The 23,118-nt window shown below is 48.5% G+C and overlaps 2 protein-coding genes across 3 annotated transcripts; both read right to left on the bottom strand.

Moving 5' to 3' along the window:
• Positions 1 to 520: 520 nt before the first annotated feature.
• On the bottom strand, positions 521 to 6,191 carry LOC116798492 (keratin, type I cytoskeletal 10-like). 2 transcript variants are annotated; one of them, XM_032710982.1, is made up of 9 exons: positions 5,819 to 6,191; positions 5,457 to 5,770; positions 4,633 to 4,715; positions 4,047 to 4,203; positions 3,260 to 3,421; positions 2,794 to 2,919; positions 2,350 to 2,576; positions 1,266 to 1,645; positions 521 to 840 (listed from the first exon to the last, which is right to left on the bottom strand). In XM_032710982.1, the coding sequence occupies exons 1-9, from the start codon at positions 6,189 to 6,191 to the stop codon at positions 815 to 817; spliced, it is 1,848 nt and encodes a 615-aa protein (XP_032566873.1). In that variant the 3' UTR covers positions 521 to 814. The 2 variants fall into 2 exon arrangements, with proteins under 2 accessions (XP_032566873.1, XP_032566874.1); XM_032710983.1 differs by having other exon boundaries at positions 815 to 840; positions 1,266 to 1,475; positions 1,536 to 1,645; positions 5,457 to 6,191.
• A 5,878-nt stretch (positions 6,192 to 12,069) lies between these two features.
• On the bottom strand, positions 12,070 to 17,102 carry LOC116798493 (keratin, type I cytoskeletal 13-like). The gene is made up of 9 exons (XM_032710984.1): positions 16,485 to 17,102; positions 16,313 to 16,395; positions 15,624 to 15,780; positions 15,185 to 15,346; positions 14,702 to 14,827; positions 14,258 to 14,496; positions 13,709 to 13,977; positions 13,151 to 13,252; positions 12,070 to 12,350 (listed from the first exon to the last, which is right to left on the bottom strand). The coding sequence occupies exons 1-9, from the start codon at positions 17,100 to 17,102 to the stop codon at positions 12,325 to 12,327; spliced, it is 1,782 nt and encodes a 593-aa protein (XP_032566875.1). The 3' UTR covers positions 12,070 to 12,324.
• Positions 17,103 to 23,118: the final 6,016 nt, after the last annotated feature.

The raw sequence follows: 23,118 nt of genomic DNA, 5'->3' as shown, positions 1-23,118 counted from the left end.
CAAACCCTCAGGTTTCCAGCTGTGTGTTAAACGTCAGCTCTGCAGCTCCTACAGCTGGGCTGTGAAGGGAAGCACAAGGAGCTGGTGGGGCCTGCTGTGAACTGCCACCTCAAAATCAGGTTATCCACAGAAAGGTTCCACCTGGCAGCATTCTAGGAAGTGATTCCATATTACAGGAGAAGAAATAAGCTCCCTCCCCTCTCTGGCTGTGGTTGTGCAGTTGTGTTCACCCTTAGCTCTGTTATCCTATTCTGGGCTGATATTTGTCTGTTGGGTCTCAGAGCTCAGCTCATGAGAGTATCTGGCACATTATTAAAAACAAAAGCACAGCCCAAGTTGCTCCAAGAAGATTCTGATCTGCCCTGACTGCTCAGAAATTGTGCTTTAACTCTAAATATCATTATCAGCCACTGGAGCGTATCATCAACCTCCCTGCCTGGAGGCATGTCTTGGCATGGCTTTGTGTTTTCTTTTTTAAGTGTTTTCACCTTACAGAGTGGAAGAAAAACCCCACACAGGATTCTGGTTGCATCAGACAGAAATGAAATTTTATTAGAGACATTTTCCTGATTCAGAACAACCCGAGTACCGGCCAGGTTGGGTCTGTGAAGCAGCAGTTGCAGTGCCAGTGACCGGGGCCACGGAGCATCGTGGGCAGAAGCAGCACAGAGCATGCAGGGCAGGGGAGAGGTGGCATCTGCAACTCCCAGGAACTGCTCAGAGCATCATCCTTCCTCGGGAGCACGGGGAATGCAGCGGATTCGGGCGTTTCTCTTTGAAGGGTCTTGCACTGGAGGATCCTTGGTGTATATTCTTAGTCAAAAGATTTTCTTCCATAGCCTGTTTGGAGGCAAAGCAAGTGTGAACGTCAGTGCTGGCACTGAACCCCTGGGCCACCAGTGTCCCCCCAGACATGAGGATTGTGTGGGAGTGACCAGAAGCATTCCAAAAGCATAAAGGAAAACTCCAGCATGGCACAAAGGCCGTGAGATTTATGAGGGTCTGCAAAGAATGAGAGGGATGAAGAAAACCAGCTGGGGTTATTAAACTACAGGATCAGCTGATGTCACCCACAAAATGGAACAGAGATGGGCTTTGCACACAAAGAGGAAAGAAATGCTAACAACAGTGAATCTCACACTTCTCAGAGACTTTAGTTTGTCCTCAGTACTGTTTGGCTCTGGAAGAGCATGTTGCTATAAATGAGTGCATAAATGAGTCAGGGTGGGGCTGAGAGGACAGTATTCCCAAACCACAGTTCTCACCTTGGCTTTCACCGCCACTCCTGCAGGACTGGGACTGGGAAGATGAAGAGTAGGAGTGGGAACTGCTGATGCCTCCCGAGGTTCTTCCTCCTCCTCCTCCTCCTCCAATGCTACTGCATCCACCTCCACTCCCCCCTCCTATTCCTCCACTCCCCCCTCCTATTCCTCCACTTCCCCCTCCCATTCCTCCACTTCCTCCTCCAATTCCTCCTCCACCACTTCCTCCTCCCATTCCTCCTCCCATTCCTCCTCCCATTCCACTGCCACCACCACCATATCCACCACTTATGCTACCACCTCCTCCTCTTCCTCCTCCAGAATAGCCACCACCTCCTATTCTACCACCTCCCATGCCTCCTCCAATTCCTCCTGAAGGGATTCTGCAAAGAGAGAGAAAGAAGGGGGGAAAAATAGTTAATCAAAAGCATTTTGATCTCTGAAGGCAATCGAGGTACAGCTGCTGCCCAGGAGCTGGCACTGCTCTGGGCTGTACCCCTGGTTAGAGCCCAGCACAGCAGCAAGACAACTGAGGCAGTGCCAAAAAATCAACCTCTCTTTCAATGTCAGCTTGAATTCAAGAGCTTTTGTTTTTCCCACGTTCTGCCAGGAGACTTCTTGCAATATTTGGCACTGCTGCTTTACCAGTGTGTGGCTCGAAATTGGAAAGCAGAGAATGAAGCTTTAGCTGCTCTTTCAGGCACTGCAGAAAGGAAGCTGAATCAGCCTGAACTTCCAGAGACTTTTATGAAAGTTTGGAAAACTATGGTCATTTTCTTTCCTTACAGTCTTTTCCAAAGTGACTCCTGCCTGTTCAGCTCCTGGCTACCCTGGAACCAGGGTAAAGGGAAGGCTCTGTGTGGGGGTTTCCCTGCCCAGCCCCAAATCGGTAGTTCAGAATTTCTGCATTGATTTTTCCTCACATGAGTTTTGTTCTGAACAGAATGAAACCCCTCAAGCCCCGGAGGCGATTGGCCAAGAGCAGCTGCATCAGCCCCATTTCAGCACCAAATCTGATCTGCAAATCCCCACTGTTTGTTTGCTGCCTGTGACCGATGACAGTGCTGTGCTCTCTCAGAGTACATACACAAGGTCCTGCTGCCCCTCCTCCAGCAGCACCCGGTACTGCTGGATCTCCTGCTCCAGGCGGGTCTTGATGCCCAGCAGCATCTTGTACTCCTCGTTCTGGCTCTCCATCTCGCAGCGGATGCTGGCCAGCTCCTCCTCCAAGGGGCTGATCATGGCCTGGATCTGCTGCAGCTGCATGTTATAGCGACGTTCCGTGTCCTCCAGGTTGGACTGCAAAGAGTCGACCTGCAAAGGCCAAACAAAATGCGGCGTTGGTGGGAATGTGGTGACTTTCACTTATTTTCATGGAAAAACAAGAGATCTTCACAAACCAGAAAAAAGTGTGTCTTTGCAGATAAGTTACCCAGTATCCCATTCTCCTCAGATGGATTTACCCTGCTGGGTGTAACCCTTCTTCCCACATACAGCCTGTGTCACAGGTGGAGCAAGTGCCTTTCCTTACCATGCTGATCTGCGACTGCAGCTCAATCTCCAGGCTCTGATATTCACGTCTCAGCTCAGAGATCTGCTGGTTGCTTGACTGTATCTCCTGGCCACTTGAGTGGACTTGTTGATTAACTTCTTCCATCTGAAAAACACACATACAAAATTGAGGCATTTTTGATAACAAGAAGGCATTGTATGGTTATCACAAAAGCACTGAGAAAGCAATTAATAAGAATAAAGACGCAATGAAGACTCTTTGCTTCCCACGAGCCACTGTGCCAACACCCTGTGTAATTCTCCTGGCTGCTGGAAGGCAGAGGCTCCATGTGCTTTACCTCATAACCTGATACTCCAGGACTGACCTGTTACAGGAAACTGCTTAAAGTCATTTAATGTCCCTTAAATAACACTTTTTGCCTGCTGGATGTAGAGAGGTCCAGTGGTCTGTGAACAATTCAATATTCAAACCTCCTGTGCTTTACCTTGGTTTCGTACCAGCTCTCCACCTCCTTGCGGTTGTTCTCAATGAGCCTCTCGTACTCGCAGCGCATTTCGTTCAGCTTCTCCATCAGGTTAATGCCGGGAGTAGCGTTGACCTCCACGCTCACATCCCCACCAGACTGTGTTCGCAGTCCTTTCATTTCCTGGAAAAAAAAAACACAGGACCCCATGAGGTTCTCAGAGGGTGAAGGTTAAGGAGAAATGGTGTCGTTTCAAATAAGGGGAAGGAGAGGGACACGGATCCTCACACAGCCCGTGGCTCCTGCAAAGGGGGCCTGTCTGCCCTTGCCATGGAACAGTTCAGCCATTCCTCAGGCTCCAGTGCTCACAGCCAGGCACTGTGGCACTTCACAGTGACCCTGAAGTGTCCTCCAGAGGGTCATAAGGAATTCTGTTCAGGGTGCTCTTTGTGGGAATCTTTTCTCCTCCGTGGGAAATCTCACTGCAGAGAGTATAAATGCTTTCTTTTGACTCCTCAATATATTCTATCCAATTTTCCTTCCATGACTTCAGCAACCAGATTTTACTTTGTACTGAAAGTCACTCATTCCTCAGTTCTCATTTTGCCAAGCGTTGAGACCCACGTGTCTCATTACATCAGCTGTGGGCAGCTGTGGACACTACACACTCCTCAGAATCAAAGCCAGATTTTGTCAAGTTGGATGATCAAAGCCAGTGGCCAAAACCTGGTTACTGCTGGTGGAAAAATCCACGGGAAGTTCTCTGAGTGTTGTGTTGTCGGTGGTTATTAAGTGTGGAGAAACTTACCTCTTCATGGTTCTGCCTCAGGAAGATCAGTTCCTCTTTTAGGGATTCAAACTGTGACTCCAAGTCAGATCTGGCTAGAGTCAGCTGATCCAAAAATGGGCGTAATCCATTGATATCACTTGCCACACTCTGGTGGAGACTGTACTCAGTCTCATACCTGAACAACAGACAAGACAGACAGTAAAGGTGCTGCCAGACCTCTTTGTTTGGTACCTCCAGTATGGGCAGTTCCCATCCTACATCTCTGGTCTCTAATCCCATTTGTCAGTCCTTAAAAGAAAGGACATAATTCTCTTTCTGTCTCCAATAGCTTTGTTTGATTTCAGTGAAATCTATTCCATGAGGATTATACTTAAAATCAACATGCAAGAATGGAGAAACTTAGACTGGAGTCCTTCAAGAACCTGTCTGGATAAAACCAATAGTGAAAACCCAAAGCAATCCTTCTCAGAATGCTTTTCCCAACAATTCTATATCCTGACATCAGAGCCAAGAGGCTCCAGCCTCTACAAAGATTAATTGGCAATGGGAACCCATGGGGGTAAAAGGAGGCAGGATGGAATGAGCCAGAAAGGGAACCACTCACTTCATTCTGAAGTCATCCACAGTCATTCTGGTATTGTCCATGTCAAGAAGCATCCTGTTCAGGTCCACATTTGCACCAACAATCTGAAAGGGAGAGGGCAGGTGTTATTCCATAGTTGTCTTTTCAGTCTGACACACACAGAGAAGGATCTCCTGTGCACAAACACCTTGCAGAACAGCTTTGTGGTGAAGTCAGACCTGACTAGTGCTGCAGGAGCTACTGAGAGAGTTTATTGCTTCCAGATAAAAGAAAGTGCCTTTACTGTCAATTTTGGTTTACAAATATCCATTAAAATTATGTTGTCAGAAAGAATAACTAAATAAACTCCTCATATTCAAAACCAGTGGGAAAGCAAAATTGCCATTGCTTTTGGCAACAGCCATGTTCATGCAGGAGATATGGGACTGTTCAGTGGCTGAGGGCTGGAATGGGGCTAACTGCACCTGCTGCTCATCCTGTGTATTCACAAAAATATCCAGTGACTATGGCAGCAGTAGCACAAGCCAAGCAATTATTACATCTGCCGTTCCCAAGAGTGAGAAACAAGCAAGCAGCAGCCCAGTGGGGAAGGGAGCATGAGACAGGCCCCATGATGGGGACACTGGTGCTGATCTGCCACTGCCCCCAGCGATGCCACCTGCACCAAATACACCTGTGCCAGAACACACACAGAAAAACTGGCAGCCAGGCTTGGTCCCCACACGGCTCTGCTTCCTGGCCAAAGCATGGGAGGGGGAATATCACCCCAAACGGGGACCTTCTGCTGCAGGAACAAGTGCCATTCCAGTAAGAACCTGTTCAGAGTTAGTCAAAGTACATCATACCTGGTTTTGCAGCTCTTCGATTGTCCTGTAATATTGGCTGTAGTCCCTGCCCTGAGAGGGACCTTGACTTTGGTACCACTCCCTGATCAGCCGCTCCAGCTGAGCATTTTCTTCCTCCAAGCGTCGCACTTTATCCATGTAAGAAGCCAGGCGATCGTTGAGGTTCTGCATGGTCAGCTTCTCATTTGTGGAGAGCAATCCAGAGTCCTCCCCGAACCCTATCCCACCAAAACCTCCTCCACCATAGCTGCCACCACCACCGAAGCCCCCGCTGCCCCCAAAGCCACTGAATCCACCTCCACTGTACCCACCACCTCCGCTGTACCCACCACCTCCACTGTATCCACCACCTCCATAACAACCTCCCATTCCCCCAAATCCGCCCCCTCCTGACCCAAATCCTCCTCCAATGCTTCCACAGCTCATTCCTCCTCCGTACCCGCCACCGCTTATCCTGCCGCTGTAGCTGCTGCGGCTGATCCTCCCGCAGCTGCCGCTGCTGAAGCCCCCTCCATAGCTGCTCCTGGAGCCTCCTCCTCCAAAGCTTCTCCCAGAAAAGCCCCCGCCGCCTCCAGAGGAGGTGTATTTTCTAGTGGACACTGAGGAGTATCCACCAGACCTGCTCCCTCCACCGCCTCCACCACTGCATCTTCCACCACCACCGCCACCACCACCTCCTCCACCTCCACTGCTAATTCTAATGGTGCTGCTCGAGGACTTGGTGCCACAGCTCATGGCGACAGCAGGCGAGAGTCAAACCACAACCCAAATTTAGCTGCACAGCCTGATAAGCCTCAGGACTGCAAACCTTCATACCCAGCTCTCCCTATTTATACGTTTGACACTGGGTGTCACCATCAGGGTGTTTCCTTCTCCCAGGGCATTTACCAAATTTCTTGTTTGTGCCAAGAATTATTTGCTGAACAGTATTTTTGTGCAGCCATCTCAGGCAATCCAGCCCACGGTTGGGCTTCTGGGGCTTGGGTAAGGTTTAACATCTCACTTCTTTTGGGTGACATCCTTTTCATTTAGCTTTTCCTGGAATAGGTGCTTTCTTCGCTAAGATTTTGTAGCTGCTATCGCCAAAGACTGTTGTTTGTTCTCTTTTGCTCTTTCCTGTGTTGTGTATTTCAGATTTTCTACACACCTTATATTCCTTTTCTCACCATATGGGATAGTGCAAGAGTTTTATTAATAGGACTGTGTGACTTGTCTCTAGAGATTGTCCAACTCGTGTGTCCCTGCCAGCACTTAAAGAACATATTTAGTGATATGAGCAGGCTATTTCAAGGAATGCAGAGGGATTCTTATTTAAAAATCAAACTGCCTCCTTTGTGAAGAAAGCACCAGGACAGCACACAGAGAACCAAGTCTTAGAACTCAAATGGAAAAGAATAATACTGGACTTTTTTCACCAAGAAGCTGTTGATCTAAAATAGGGAGAAGATCAAGGATGCTTTAAATGTACTACAAAGTCAATTGTAGTCCAATTAGAAGCTGTATTATTGCAGACAGTTACCTCAAAACTACTGTGTGGGAAGACTTTTTATCGTTTAATATAAAGCAGCTCATGCTCTATTGTCAATGTGTCATATATTACAGGTGATAAAGTACATCTGTATTATGTCTACTGCTCTTAAAGCAGAAATCCTTGAGACTCTAAAATAAAATCCTGAGAGAAAAGGCAATTTAAATCAGACTGTTGAGACCACAAAAGAAATGACCCCACACTTCAGTGTCGTCCTGATCCCAGAAGTTGACCCAGTGAAGGGTTTCCATCCTGCCTTGGGAGGTTGGATGCTAAGCCAGTGTCTGAAGGCAGATGTGCAAACAGCAAACCACCAGCACTTGTATCTTGCTGTAGATGGACCCAAACTGTCCCAGTGAGCTCAGGGGAAGGGGCACAGTTTCCCAGTGGCAGTTCTGTTCTGTGTGACTGAAATGTCTCCATCAGCTCCCTCCTCCCCACGGGGTCATGGAGTCTCTAACGACTGGAGGCAGTTACAGGGTGTAGCAATTTCTCCCCTAAACCTCAGGTGCAGGAGCAGAGGCAACACCTGAGGAACTGCTATTTGTGCTCTGCTGTCCTGCTCCCAGCATCTCCAGGAGCTCTTGGAGATGGGAATGCAGTGCAGGCCTTGCTTTCCAAAGGCTGCCCCTGTGGGAAGTTGTAGATTCAGGATTATTTACCATTTTCTAACCTCATCCCTCCTCCTGGCCTTTGCTCCGTGCCTGCGCCGGCGTTGCTCTGTTGCTGCTTAGGCAATCGCTTTCAAAAGCTCCCAGATTTTATCTTGCTATTTGATCTCTCAATGGCTCAAAGGTGATGAAAGATTCCGAGCAGGTTGGTGATGTGATAATTTCTCCTGAGTCTCAGCTGGAGGCTGGTCCTGACACCCCAGCAGCATAAACAGTTTCTGCTTCTGCACGGTCTGTTATTGGTGCAGAGAGATGGAGTTTGCTGGGGGCAAAATGCTTTTTTCATTTTAGTGCTTTTTTGTCTCTGGGTCTGGGGAATGTCACCTTGCCAGTGGGGCCCTTTGTCACAAACTCTGCCGTGGTGAGTAAAATGGATTGTCATGTTCAAATTCCCAGCAGAGACTCCGGGAATATTCCTTAGAGATGCTTTTTGTAGCCAAGCTAGAACAATCTGTGGGTTTGTAGGTGCTAGTAAGCAAAGTAATTCCTGTAATTATTAAAACAAAAGTAAAAGAATTGCCAAAAGAGTCTCTTACTCTGTTTCTGTATTTTCTGAAAACACACATTGTTTCCTATTCAGGGTCTTTTTCCATATGTACCTGTTCACAAAAGGGATTTGTCCATACTGGAAAATGGGCGCTTCTTATTCCAGGATTAAGAAAAAGTTTTAAAAAATCAAAGCAATGAGAGAAAAGGAAGAGAACTTCCACTAACCTCAACATTTCATTGTAGTTCTGTGTTGTTACCACTATTTATATATAAAGGAGGATCACAAATCACAGATTTTGCCTTTAGATCTTTGGTAGCTCATAAGTCACGTGCTCGCAGGATGTTCCTGTTTTGTCTTCAGCATTGCTGTGATTTAATTTTTGTTACTAATTCCACCTTGGAGGTTTTATAGAAACCCTGCTGGCTGTGAGGCTGGGCCATATTCCAAAATATTCCTGCAGCTCAGAGTTGCCCTTGGGATGTTTGGTTTCTGTCAGTCACTGTGTATCTGTCTGGAGTCTGACACTGAAGTGCCTGAAAAATACAGGTGAACTCGAGTACTTCATGCTCCGGTAAAGTTGCACACACTGAATTCCCTCCTGACTTCTTTTAACTTATTGATTATTAAATATTTAACTGTGCAAATGTTTACAAACAAGAGAAGATCTATTCTGTGGGCAGGATGCATTTTTCATTTCTGAGCTCATTTAAAGAGTCTTCAGAGATTCTTGTTCTCTGATGCTTTCCTCTAATGTGTTATAGGATGATGTGAATTTATGGAATTATTACCTAACGGGAACTGGCAGTTTTAGGTCCTTCTCTGGTCTCTTTCCTATACGTGATGCACAGTTGAATCATTAATGTTTCTTTGTAGATATAGCATCTGTATATTATATAACACTGCTGTTTCCCAGTCAGAGCAGAATAAGGGCATTTATCCCCCCAGCCTGCAGCTGCTGGGGGAATGTTCCAGCCCTGTTCAGAGCATCTCCTCAGCCCAGCACATGGCTCAGCCCAGCTGCTGTCCCTTCACTCTCGCTCTGTGACTGTTTTCCTTTCAATCAGGCCTCGTGACTGGTATCAAAGAAGTGACTCCCAAGCACCCTGAGAGCAGCCCCTGCTCCAAGGCTGAGAGGCTTTTCCAGCAGGCTGGAGCTGCTGCATTCAAAAAGAGCTGGAGGAAATGTGTTCTCAGCTTTGTGTCTGTGCACTGGCAAACTGAAGCATTTCCCCTTAATTCACTGTCACTCTGATGCCTCAGGCAACTGCTGGAGTTTATTCTTTTCACCTATTTAACCATCCCTTCCCATCACTCTTAGATATTTTTGTAAGAAGAGCAAACACTTCAAGCCGATGTCTGTCTGAGATGGGTGTTACCCCTCATGGAAGTGAAGCAAAGCCAGGTGGACTCTGGGAGGGGTCGAGTTCCTTCCCCCCAGCGCAGTGACTTGGCTGTTCTCATTGTGCAGCCCTTGAATATGGCCTTGAATATGGCAGCATTTGGCAATTAAGAGGCCTGACAGCACTCAACAAAAGAGAGATCAGCACAGTGCACACAGGCAGTTTGGAAATTACAGCTGTGCCTTCAAATGGACACATGGATTGCCAGGGAGCTCTGAAGCCAAACAGGCAGGAGTGTGTGTGCACACTGAGTTTTGCCTCAGGTTGCTCTGAAGGTCTTGTTCCAACACGTACCTCAATTATCTCCTCAGAGCACTAATAGGAACACCAGATAAGTATCCGAATTGCAACACTTTGTGCTCATAAAATTAAAGCTTATTATGCTGATTAATCCCTAGCGAAATGCATGCAAATAAAAAGTGCCAAGTTCTCCTCGTTCCTCAGTATCACTGCGGCCCCACTTTGAGCCTGCCCTAAGCTTTGACACCTGACACTACAATGTTTGTGTTTCTTACTCCTGCTTTGCAGTGGTTTTTCTAGCTCTGTTCTTCCACGTGAGCCTGTTCTCTCAGTGAGCAAGTGCCAGTGGTAACCCAGCTGCAGACTTTGTAACATAAAATGGAAAAAGGAAAGAATCCTTAAACTGGCATTTTCTTCCAGGGTCTGGTAAGAAACCATCACAATTCAGAGTGCTTTTTGTCTGTAGTGAGCACTAATGCCATGACTGAGTGGGGCTTTTTGTGAGTCTATTGGTGGTTTGCATTTATTTTGTCAGGTACTGTAAAATGTAGCAAATAAACTTTATTATGAAGTAGATTTGCATTGTAGATGCAGACTAAAGGCAGAGATTTTAGGTAAGGAAGAATGTGGTGCAATCAATGCTGAGTAGCAAAAGTAGTAATAGTACTCTTATAATTACTTATCCTAATGGCTCAGAAATTGTGCCTTATTTAACATATCCATATAAGCCATTAAATCAGCAGCAGAGCTCCCCTGGGTATTGCCACACGCTGCATCCTTGTACGTGTTTGTGCTCAGTGCTGTTTTCTCAGCCCCTGAACTGCCCCACAGCCCTTCCCACACTCCAAACTCCACTTTCTGCTTTGCTTCCCCAAGGATCATTTCAGAGGGGTTTCTCGTGCAAGGTTATGTGCAGAGATGCCTGAGGATTAGACAACTGGCTGTAAGATACTAAGGGGAAGTTGTATTTTTGGAAAGAAGGGCAGGAGCAAGAGGGGCCGGGAGTGCTCAGAGCTGCTGTGGTGGCACAGAGCAGTGAACTCCATCCAGCACGGAGAGGCTGCTGCTCCAAGGAAATCACATCCAATCACCCCAACAGCCTCCCGGGTGTCACTGTGGGACCAGAGACCAGGTAAATCACTTTAACTCACCCTGGGACAGCCAGGAAACAGGCACTGAGCAGGAACAGTTTTGAGGTTAACCTGGCAGGCTCCGAGGGGAGGTGTGAGAAGCAGGGCTCCTGGAGCACTCCTTAATTTGGGCTGTCAGTTGAGTACCCTGGACAGACAGGTCTGAGAAAAAGAGCTGTCACCACCTGCCAGAGGTGGAAAGCAAGCAGAGCAATTGGAGGAAGCAGGTTCAGAGGACAGGGAACAAAACAGGGACAAGAGTGACGTGAGGCTGCAAGGGGTTAAAAATGAAGAGGGTGGTTTTGCAGCAGGTTGGAGTTGGGGGTATCCTGGCAAATGATCATCAACAGCCAGCAGGTCGGGGACCTCAGCACGTGCACGAGGCCTTCGTGCAGATAAGCTGGTCCCTCAGGCCCCCAGACAGACACTGGTCAGGAAAAACAATTTTATTCTTCCTTTCTTCGTTTTCCAGTTCCAATCACATGACTGAGAGCCCGGCGTGAGGCAGCGCCGTGAATCACCGGCACGGCTCTGCCTGGGATCGGGCGCTCAGCATTCCCGTTCCCACGGTCTCCCACTCAGCCTGGGTTTCCCAACCCTCTCCCGTGGGTGATGCCTTCATCAGAGGGGAAAAACAAACCTTGTGATTGTAAAACTCAGAGAGAAAGGCTCACAGCAGCGATAGTCCTGCTTGGGTTTTGGCAGGTGAGTGGGGAAGTGCGCAGGAGGAAGGAGGTATCGTGAGCAGGAGCCATATGAGGAACCCCCTGCGTTATTTTCAGGGGAAATTCTCCATGGAGTTCATATTTTAAACAGGTTTTCTAGGGAAGAGTCAGTTCCTTAAGCCCCCCCTCTTGTCCCAGATAGAAGGCAATAGCAGAAGTGAGTGGGTTTGTTGACTGTGAGTTTTCCCATCGCAGGGCCCACCGAGCAGTTCCCAGCAGTGTAGTCTGCAAAGCTTTGCCCAGTGAATCTTAAATGGTGAACATATCACTGCAAACTCAGGGTCCTATGGATAACCTGACACGTTATTGTGTGTTCCACAGGTAGGGCTTGATATTTGTAACTGATTCAAACAAAAACCCCCACCGAAGGAACTTGAACCAGACACGGTTTTCTGGTTGCATCACAGAGAAGCAAAGATTTATTAGCATTTATTGCACAGGAACACCAATCACGGTAGAGATTAACTCAGGTAACAGTGATTCGGAACAGAAAGACAGGTGGAAGCAGCAGACAGGCCATGCAAGGAGCTCAAAGGAGCCCCTGCAGTGAGCAGTGTTGGGTAACTTGAACAAGTGCTGGCTCCTGCTCGTGGCAGAGCCGTGTTCGGCCGTGCTCGTAGAGTCTTGCTTGGTCCAAAGGCCTCACTGGGGAGGTCCTGCAGTGGAAGATGCTGCTCCTGCCAATCACTCCTCAGACCTTCTAAAACTCCCTGAGGAAAGATGGAGGGAAGCAAGAATTTCTTTGAAGAAGTGTTATCTCATTCAGCATTTTTAACCCTGTGTTACTCCCCGAGTACCCCCTGTGCAGTCTCAGTGCACCAGGGCTGTTCCCAGCCTCCCAGAAAAGTTTGAACAGTGTCAGACTTGTGTTTGTACCTGTGTGTGCAGCTTTAGCAATTAGCTGCACAGACCCTCTTGTGTTCTCAGCTGTGGGAGTGCAAATTACTTTAGAGTGGCTGAGCAGTGTAAACCAAATACAGATGAACTTAGAATGTACGTTTTTGTGTGTACAGACATTTACAACAAATTTTTATAGGTTAAAGACAGATGGTACATGACATGTTTTAATCTTGCCTACCAAGCATTAATATATGTAGGAGTGTTGCAGGTCAGATGGGATGTTTGATCAGAGGAGTAAATTTTTACAGAGGAGTTTGCAAAGCCTATGTATGAATTTTTAAAAATCAAATTTTCCCAAAGAATCTTCCTCATAACACAAAATCCTTCTGAATTCTCTGCCTTTGTTGTCAGCAGCAGGAGAGTGTGTGCACTGTTCCTGCTGTCTGCACGGGTGGCTCCAGGCCCTTTGGGTGAGAGCCAGCTCTCATGTCATGACTGTCAGTCTGTGGTGGAAACAGCGTGTTTGGGAGACAGACTGACTGACAGAGACCGATGAAGCCTCAGAACAGGATCAAAGTGGAAGTGAACCTTTCTAAAAATGACAATTTCCTGTTCATATTCCCCATTTTCAGGCATTTGTCTGAGGTGCTGTGAGGACCCGGAGCCTTACCCAGTCTCATGTGTTTTATGGCTTCGGACACTTCCTCCATGGTTGCTCCTCTCCCCAGTGTTTTGTTCCCTTCCAGGCACAGCTTCATGTTTTCAGCACTTCCTGGAACCACAGCTGGGAAATCAGACACAGGTCAGACCTTTCTGTCTTTTGCTACTTGAGTCTTTTGCAGCCAATGCCTCTCACATTTTAAATGTCTGGAGTGTTCCTTCCAACTGCTGCACCCTGCTTTAACCATGCCCCCTTAACACCAGTGACATTTCTAACCACTGACTTCCCTGCTTCCCTGCATGCTTTGGATTGGGCATCGTTTTCCCTTTCCCCCCTTCCTTTCCTCTTTCCACACAACCCTTCATGTCACCCTCCCTCTTCAGTGGAGTCACTGTGCAAATGCTGCCATGTTGAGTTGTCACTGTGTAAGAACAAATGTCAGAGTGGCCTTAAAACACAACTGGGGAAAAATAGCAAAATATTTCCAGGAAGGAAGTTGTCATATCCCTTCCTGCTATTCAGAGAGGATCGTTAATGGCAGGATGTACTTCTTTATTCCATTTTTACCTGGGCTTTCACAAGAGTCATCAGGCTGGGATTGGGACGATGAAGAGCGGAAGAGGCAGGATTTGCCCCCTCCTCCTCCTCCACTGCCACCTCCTCCACCTGAAGTTTTACCACAGGTTCCACCTCCTGTTCTTCCTCCACTCCCTCCTCCTCCGCTTTCAGAAGAGGAAGATCTTCCATAGGATCCTCCAGTTCCTCCTCCACTGCTTCCTCCTCCATGACCTCCTCCTTCTCCTGAAGATCCACCATCAGCTCCTCCCTGTGCAGGTCTGTAAGCAGGAAGGGGTGTGTTATTTCCTTCTTACCCTTCATTTTCTCAGATAGCAGCACTTCCTACTGGTACTTAGGGGAAGAAATGACAAATCATAACACTAAATATTTTCGTGAAAATCCAGCTTTGCACCCTGCCAGCTAAGATTTATGTGAATTCTTGTGGCTGTAGTAAATATGTTGATGATTAATCAGTTGTACCAGTCCCTAACATAAATATTGCTGCTTTCCTCTTCCCCTGACTGCAGAGATGGCAAGTTAATAAATCGATGTCTGTACCTAATTCTGTATCTCAGGCCGTGCTGCCCCTTCTCCAGCAGCGCCCGGTACTGCTGGATCTCCTGCTCCAGGCGGGTCTTGATGCCCAGCAGCATCTTGTACTCCTCGTTCTGGCTCTCCATCTCGCAGCGGATGCTGGCCAGCTCCTCCTCCAAGGGGCTGATCATGGCCTGGATCTGCTGCAGCTGCATGTTATAGCGACGTTCCGTGTCCTCCAGGTTGGACTGCAAAGAGTCGACCTGCAAAGGCCAAACAAAATGCGGCGTTGGTGGGAACGTGGCAGGATCAGAGCGTTCTTGTGCCCCACATGAGACAGATCTCACATGGTGTCAGAGGCACCCAGCATCTTCACTGACTGTTGTGCCAGCTACAGCTTCCCTCCTGTCATCCCAGCAACCCCTGGGTTCTTTGCAAATCCAAGGATCAGGAGCACTTGTTACCTACCATGCTGATCTGCGACTGCAGCTCAATCTCCAGGCTCTGATATTCACGTCTCAGCTCAGAGATCTGCCGGTTGCTTGATTGTATCTCCTGGCCACTTGAGTGGACTTGTTGGCTCACTTCCTCCATCTGAAAAATTAATGTACAGAACTGGAGTTTCTGAGTTTTATTTACAATGTCAACACGGCAGTTTATCATGGGACCACCTGAACAGTTTTTTGGGGCCTGCTTGGAGCCACAGCTCAGAGTGGCAGCAGCAAACAACTCAGGTGAAAACTCAAGGTTGCAGAAGGGCCACTGGTAATATGGGGCTGTTACACTTCCTTGTGTGGCTCTGCCAGAGCAGTTCAAGCCCAGTTGTGATTTCCTTCATTTTGGTCAAAGGAATTCTACCATTGTTTCCTAATAGCAATGGATGCTGTGTCATTCCTCTACAGGGGCTGGTGTTTTCCTTTTAACATGAACATTCCAACTGTCACCCTTTACCTTGCTTTCATACCACTTTTCAACCTCTGCATGGTTCTTCTGAATAATGGCTTCATATTCTTGTCTCATCTCATTGAGCTTTTTCAGCAGATCCTCCCCTGGAGCAGCATTCACCTTCACACTCACATCCCCGCTGGACTGGGATTCCAGCTGTTTAATTTCCTGCAGAGAAAAGCCAGGCCCAGGACAATGAACACAAACAGAGCCTTTCAACAGCATATTTATATATATATATATATATACATATATATATATATATATATGGGGGGGGAGTTGTGTTGCAATTATTTGGCCTTGACTTCCAGTCATTGCTTGTTGAGGGCTGAGCTCAGGGCCCCCCTGGCACAGCCTGGCCCTGCCCCTTGGCGGGTATTTCATGCCGAGGTTTCCCCTTCAGCACCTCCAGTTTGTGGGGCTTTGTTGCTTTTTTTGCTCTTACCTCCTCGTGGTTCTTCTTGAGGTCAATCATCTCCTCCTTCAGAGACTCGAACTGCATTTCCAGGTCGGACCTGCACAGGGTCAGGCTGTCCAAGAGGGGCCTCAGGCTGTTGAGATCGCCCTCCACGTTCTGCCGGAGCCCACACTCGGTCTCATACCTGTGCCAGGGACGGTGCAGAGAGGTCAGCCCTGCTCTTCCCATCCCAGTTCTCCTACTGACATTGTTTATGGAGAGGTTCACCTATTCCAGCATCAGTGTCTGCTTTTGTATCTGTACTTCAGAGCATGTAGCATCTCTCAACCAGCAGAATTAGGAAATCATCAGCCAGTACTTACCATTTGACATTAATATTACTTAATAACATTATTATTCTTTATACTTAATACATTTAAAGTTTAATATTAATATTGAACTTTAATATTTTATTCTGTGATATCTTTCATCATCTCTTTGACCTGCAACTTTGTTCAGGTTCCATCCATCTGGTTCAGAGACAGCATTCCCACCAATGATCATTCTAGAAATATTGAAAATTCTGAAGTTTCACAAATTATTTCAGTTGTGCTGCCATAGAACCAGGAGGAACCCAAGTCCCTGTGGATTGATATTTGCTTATGGAATTAATTTATGAAGTTCAGGAAAGCAGGAGGAAGGACATCAGTGGCTGGAAAAGAGGAATATATATTTACTTTATTCTAAAGTCTTCTGCAGTCATCCTCGTGTTATCCAGGTCCAAAAGTACTTTGTGGGTGTCCACAGCTGCAGTCACAATCTAGAAGAGAAACAATGTGCTGGGCAAACATTCCCTGAGAACCTCTCAGCCTGTCAGTGCTTCAGCTCCTCTGGCAAAGAGCATCCTACCTGGCTTTGGAGTTCTTCAATTTGTCCATAATAGTGGCTGTAGTCCTTTGGGCCAGAAGGACCTTGCTTCTGGTACCACTCCCTGATTAATTGTTCCAGCTGAGCATTTTCAGTTTCCAGATTCCTGACCGTCTCCATGTAGGAAGCCAGGCGCTCGTTAAGGCTCTGCATGGTCAGCTTCTCGTCGTAGGAGAGAATTCCCACGTTCCCTCCGTGAAAGCCAAAGCTGCCACCGCTGAAACCAGCACCAGCTCCACCAAAGCCTCCTCCACAAGCAGCACCAAACCCGCTCCCCCCTGACCTGAAGCCCGTTCCCATTCCCGCTCCACAATATCCGGCAGCCATCCCTCCTCCACAGCTGCGGCTGCTCATCCCTCCTCCGTAGCTGCTGCGCCTGATACTCCCATACCCCCCAGCTGCCCCACCACAGCTGCTCCGGGAGCTTCCTCCGCCACAACTGCTGCCAGAAAACCTGCCACCGCCGCTGCTCCTGGAGGAGATCCTCCTGGAGGAGGCCGAGGAATGCGAGCTGCCCCCTCCTCCCCCCCCATTGCTGGCACCGCCACCGCTGCTCCCTCGCAGGCAGCTCTTCAGGGGCTGCTTCGAGCCACAGCTCATCCTGGCAGCAGCAAAGAATTCGGGTGAAAACTCAAAGCTGGTCTTACAGTTGTCCTGGAATCATAGCTCCAAATTCCAGCCGGCCTCCTCTGCATTTATAGCCGAGACAGAGGGTGTCGCCGTGGAAGGGAGTACCCGCTTTCCATGTGCATTTGCAAGCCCTAATTTGCCAAAGGGAGATGCTTGGCAGTGTCAGGAAGCTTAACCCTTCCTCTAAGTGTTTGTGACCATTTGTTTATTCATACAAAACATGTAATTTCTGTTGGGTGGCTCTGAGTGGGGGAGATCTTTGCTGAGATCTAGTGCACTGACTTACAGTCATCCCAAAGAAACTCATCCCACTCACCTCGTCCTGGTCACATCCCTCTCAACACAACAACACTCTGCCACAATAAGGGTCAGTGGTGGATGTTCCTGTCTCTCTTCTAATGTTCAGATATTTGTCAAGGAATCCTGGCTGATTGTTTTCTAGTTACCTGATATTTTCATAGATTTATGGTTATTCTTTGCTGTGTGCTCCTTAATTTTAGTCCTTGATTGCTTTATGCCTTTGGAAAGCCCATCCCAGGATGTGAGTTGTAGGTACAACGAACTACTCTGACTTCTTTATAATATCTCGTAAAAGCTCAGAGAACATTGGCAAATGTCACGTGTCAGCAATTATTCCAATCACACATCTACAATTGTGTTTTATAAATAACAATTTAATTATGAAAAAGGGTGTTACAACAACTTCAGAACAGCTCCGTGTCAGGCTGTGAGGAATGGAAGTGTGGCAGGTTGTTTCTGGAAATAACCCTTCATGCACTCGCACCAAATGCAGGTACAGGAGGGCTGAGACACCTGGGAAAGCATCCTGGCTCCGGCCTGGTCTCTCCTGACATTCCTGGGAGTGTCAGAGGTCCTGTTCTCACTCCCAAAGGGAATTCACAAATTTATCAGGATGTTTTCCCCACGCAGCACAAACACAAACATACTCGGAGGAGAAAGGTGAAGTTTCTGATTTGGGGATTAAGTCAATAAACTGCATCACATTTTCCCTTCAGATTTGTTTTCCACCCACAGACACATCTTACATCTTCTTCTTTTAAGATTGTATCTTTGCCCAATGCAAATTTGAGCTCTCCCCGTGCCTTGAGCCTCAGACAGTGTCACCTCTCCCCTGGGTGCCTCTCACCCCATCCTCCTGCCAGACAAATCCCAGTCTGTTACCTGTCACACCTCGTGGGTGGAACTCGTTGTGTGATGTCCAATTTCCTGTATTGATTTGGGGTATTATTGTTTTCTCGCTGGGCCGTTGTGCTGTTGGTTGTTGCTGATTAACAGGTTTGTTTGTTTGTTATGGCTTCGCAGCAAGTGTTTGTGGAAACAGCTTTTTGTAAAGGCCCCTCCCAGCACACCCTGGCCCACGCAGCAGGACACGCCTCACGTTCCATCTTCTGCTCCACTTCATCTCTGAAACGTCCGAGGAGCAAGGCCTCCCCTGGACTGTAGGAATTTAAATTTCATTGCAACATTTAATGGAGTGTGGGGGATAATTTTAGCTCATTACAGCCAGAAACCCTTTTCTCTCAAGTAAACAAAATTCTCTTCTATACTTCCAGCTGCTTTGGCTCTTGGAGACCTTTGGGTTACATCCTGTTTAACTGTTTCTTCCAGCTGCTGACATGGGTACAAATCTATGTTTTCTGTATAATTCTGCAGAAGGGGGTTGTTTTGGTTTGGTTTTTTTTTCTGCAAAGATGTTTATTACATCTTTTGCATCAGTCATTCCTTTCAGATGGACCAAGCTTCCTGTCTTCCCTTCACAGGAGAACATGTTTGGATGGTTTGAATATCAGGGAGGATGCCGGTGTGCAACTTAAAAGCTTTATGTTTAATACATGAAAGGAAGATTTAATGCCATTTTTTCCCTAGAATTTGTGCAGGCAACTTTCCTCAAGAGTGAAGCTTACCTCCTTAAACCTGAGAAAGCCTGATGATTCAGTGTATCTGGGAATCCTGACCAGGATCAGAGATAGAAGTGACTGAACCAATGGTTCCTGAAAGGAATGTTTTATTTCAGAGTTGCTGTAAGGTGGAAGCTGGTTTATGAGGCAGTAATTTTGTCTGCAGTTATGTCTCATAGGATTGTCCAGGCCCTTGCAACACTCTGAGCTTCCTGGGTGATCTTAGATAATGTTTCCAGCAAAATCTAGAGATGCTGCTGGAGTGCAGCTGGAGGGCTGGGAAATTGTAACATCAGAGAGATTGCAATAAACTCTGCAGGAGCTGGAAGGATCCCCAGCAGTACCTGTGAAATGGGACAGCGAAACCTTCTGGAATCTGGGCTGAGGCTGCTCAGTGCAGCAGAGCCAAAAACTGGTCAGGGCCAAAACGGAGGGGGCGTGGAGAAGGAGGAGGAGGAGGAGGAGGAGGAAGGTGCCTTGGAGGCAGGTGGCCCCACAGTTGTTTGCATTGGGCCTCTCCCTTCTCCTGTGATGAAACTGTTACCAGCTCCTGCCCAACGAGGCGGGGGGGGGGGGGGACTATTTAAGCCTGAAAGGCTCACCCAGCACAGGCAGATTTCATCCAGCACTTCAGTGGCAGAATTGCTGTGTGTTCCTCCCAGCCCAGACCTGTGTTGGCTGAAGCAGAGGCCGAGGGGACGAAGCCTGTTTCCTTTGGGTGTGTGGCAGTAGGAAGGTGAGGCTGCCAGGGGGGGCCAGCCCAGGCTGGGTTGTGGGTGGGCACACGTGGCTCCTCCCAGACCCTGGCACCACCTTTTCCAGCTCCACATCCACACCCTCCCCACACTGATGTGTTTGGGACAAACCACCGAGGCTGCTGAGCACATCTCAGGGGGCACGACTGCACTGCTGCCCACCCTTTTTGGTGCTTCAGAGGGATCCTTTTCCATCCTTCCAGCTTCTGGTCAGGTCTTGTCAGGAATATTCAATTTGCTTGTGTTGCTACACAGAGAAAAACTATGAATTATCTACCTGGGGAATATGACTCATTCTCATAATTATATGCTATAAACTAACTCCCATTATATTATCATCAGGCAGTTTTATTAACACCAGATAATCCTGTAGGATTTGTCCATAGTGGAGAAGAAAGCCAGGCCCTGCAGTGTGACTGTGTTGGAGGGTGAACACTTATTTGTACACTGCTCTTCCTTCCAGTGAGGTTCAGCTGCCTGACACTTAGCATGAAGCTGTTCTCCTCTCCCCTAAAATTTAAATGATGAGGGTTTTTTCCTTATCCCAATAAAAAGCTAGATGTTTGAAAACTGAAAAATCTGATTTAGATCAGTTGTAACATATTAGGGCTCACTCATGTTTATCCTGTCAAAAGACCAGTGGGCTTTGGTTCGTTGCCACAAACCAAAACACACAGTGTGGTTCTAGAGCTCAGTGAAATTCTAGGAACACCAACTGCAAGTGGTGGCCTTGGCAGTGCTGGGTGAAGGGCTGGACTCGAGGATCTCAGAGGGCTTTTCCAACCCAAATGATTCCGTGATTCCCTGATGCCAAAACATATTTTAGGCATTTTTTAAGTGAAGGGTTTTAAAATACGTTTTGAAGTGAGAGAGTAAGTCTCCACCTCTCCTGGTGTCTTCTGAAACACAGGGTGTAAGTCTTGGTGTCCACCTACACCCTGAGGTGTTTGGTGACAGGGAATATCCCTGGAACCTGCCCCTGTTTGTCCAACGGTCCAAACCCAGCACGTTCCCCCAGTGGTCAGTAAAGCTGGACTCGACATGGGGGGGTGATGTGCTGACCCCAGGGAAGGGCAGCCAGGGGTGTCCGATCCAGCAAACATCCCTCCTGTAGGAGATGTAATTCCTGCCTCCACTCTGCCCGATCTGTTACTCACTCCCTATTGCAGAGCCGAGTGGTGATGAAACGTTAAAGGGCACCTTCAACAGCTCCACCACCCAAGGGAGCGATGGTGGCTGCGATAGGAACAAAAATTAGGTGAATCAGAGCCGTAAGAGATTTCAGAGCACAAACCCCTGGGCTGGGAACGGCTTCATTTTGGGCCTAAGCAGCCCCTGGCCCAGGTGACTCCGGGGTCCCAGCTGATGCTGCTCCACTGCAAGACCCTCGTTAGCAAAGGGTCATTACAGCACATTTCCAGCCCCCGCGGGGACCCTGAGTTTCGCTGTGCTCCCGCCCAGCGACGTGATGCAAAATATCCCGGTGCCGCTGGAAACATAAACAGGTATTGGCAAATCAGGGAGTGAGTTTCGGCCTGGCATCCGTCCCGCACGCCCCCGCACGGGACGACACCGGGGGGGCCCGGAGGACACCGGGGGTCTGCAGGCGGCAGGGAGGACACTGAGCTGTCACACACGGAATCGGGTCGTGCCGACCTCACTGCGAGTGAGACCATTAAATACCGGAGGAGCTGGAGCGGGATGTCCGGGCTCACAGCGCGCTCCGTGTTTTCCCGCAGCGGGATCTCCCCGGCACGTCCCGCAGACACCACCCGGCTCTGCTGTGGGAGGACGAGCCAAGCCCCCAGCTCCGGGTTTGCCGCTCGCCTCTGCCCCGGGCGCCCTTCGGCAGCTCGGTGGGAGCCGAGTGCCCTCTAGAGAGCACCCGCAACCCAGGGCCGGGGAGTTCTCAGCTCCTGCACCTCCAAATATCTCCAAAGATGCCGTGTGGTGAAATGCAGAATGTGTCGGGACCCCACGGCACGGTAGGCGCAGGGCTCGGTGGGGCAGAGGGAGCACTGCCCACCCCACTGCAGGGCAGGGGGCCTGGACAGGGCTGAAACTGCTGTAGATTGTGGATAATTACGTTTTTATTTAGAATGTATATACATTTATATAATTTTATATAATTTTATATTTATTATTAATATACCTATTATTTTAATCACATACTATCGTTCTCCTGCTGGATAGGCTACCAGCAACTAATTCCACTCAGCCACAGACAGGATTAGCCCAATTTAGTGTCTTTGGGCCTCTTAGGAAAATGTGATCCCTACTTTCAGGAGAGTCTCAGACTCGGGTAACGCGGTGACACGTTGTTTGCACTCCTGCGGCAGAGCAGGGCCAGGCCGGGGCTGGGGAGCAGGACAGACACTGACAGGTCCGTGTTTCCTTCAGATCTGCCGGCTGGGAACAGCTGACACCTGATGGGGAGAGCTGGGAAGTGCCAGGACTTCCCAGGCACTTTCTCCATTTCCTCGTTCCTCAGCACCAGCAGCACGTGCATATCAGGATCATTAATTACTCCAGCTGCTCTTAGGTTTTCTCCTGACATCAAATGCAGTGCTCATGGAAAATCTCTGCTTCAGTCTCAGTCCAAACTGGACAGTTTTTGGATAGGTCAGTTTTGCCCTGTCTTCTCAGGCAAACACCTGTTCAATGTCTCTGTCCTCTGGGGAAAACAAACCAAAACAAACCCAGTATAAATATTTTAAATTTCTCTTTCCTCTGGGAAAAACAAACAACGAAACCCAACCCAGTATAAATATTTTCACAGGTGCTTCATGTTGCTGTTTCTCTCTGTGGTACAAGAGGGAAAGGCCAATGCCGATGGCAGCAGAAAGTGAAAGCTCAGGTTCCCAGGATTTGAGTTTCGATGAGGATCTGTCTCTCACTCCAGAGGATCTTTTTCACGCTGCTCAGCCAAAATCCTCGGGGAGGAGCGAGCAGCAGCTCCGGGGTTTTGTACGAGGGTTTGGGCCACGGCAGAGCTCCCCAGAGAGATCCGAGTGTGGGAAGAGCAGGAGGCGACCCTGCCCGGCCCCAGGAGGCTGCGGTGCTGCCGCAGGAGCTCCCGGTGTCCTTCCCGGAGTCGGGATCAGCGGCTGTGATGGAGCTGCCCGTCCCTCCCGGCCGCCAGGGATCACTCTTGTTCCTTCTCCGCTTCCTCGCAGCCGAGATTCCGCCCTCCCTTTGCCCGTCCCCTCTCCCGGCTTGTTGCAGCGCAGAACCCGGCCAGAACAGGGGCAGAAATGTTCTTTTCCAGGTGTGTGGCACAGTCAGGAGCGGGGTTTGGCATTTGCTTTTATG

The sequence above is a fragment of the Chiroxiphia lanceolata genome, chromosome 26 (assembly GCF_009829145.1).
Source record: "Chiroxiphia lanceolata isolate bChiLan1 chromosome 26, bChiLan1.pri, whole genome shotgun sequence".
Taxonomy (NCBI): Eukaryota; Metazoa; Chordata; class Aves; order Passeriformes; family Pipridae; genus Chiroxiphia; species Chiroxiphia lanceolata.
The sequence above is the reverse complement of the archived record's forward strand: the minus strand, read 5'-3'. Positions and strand labels throughout refer to the sequence as shown.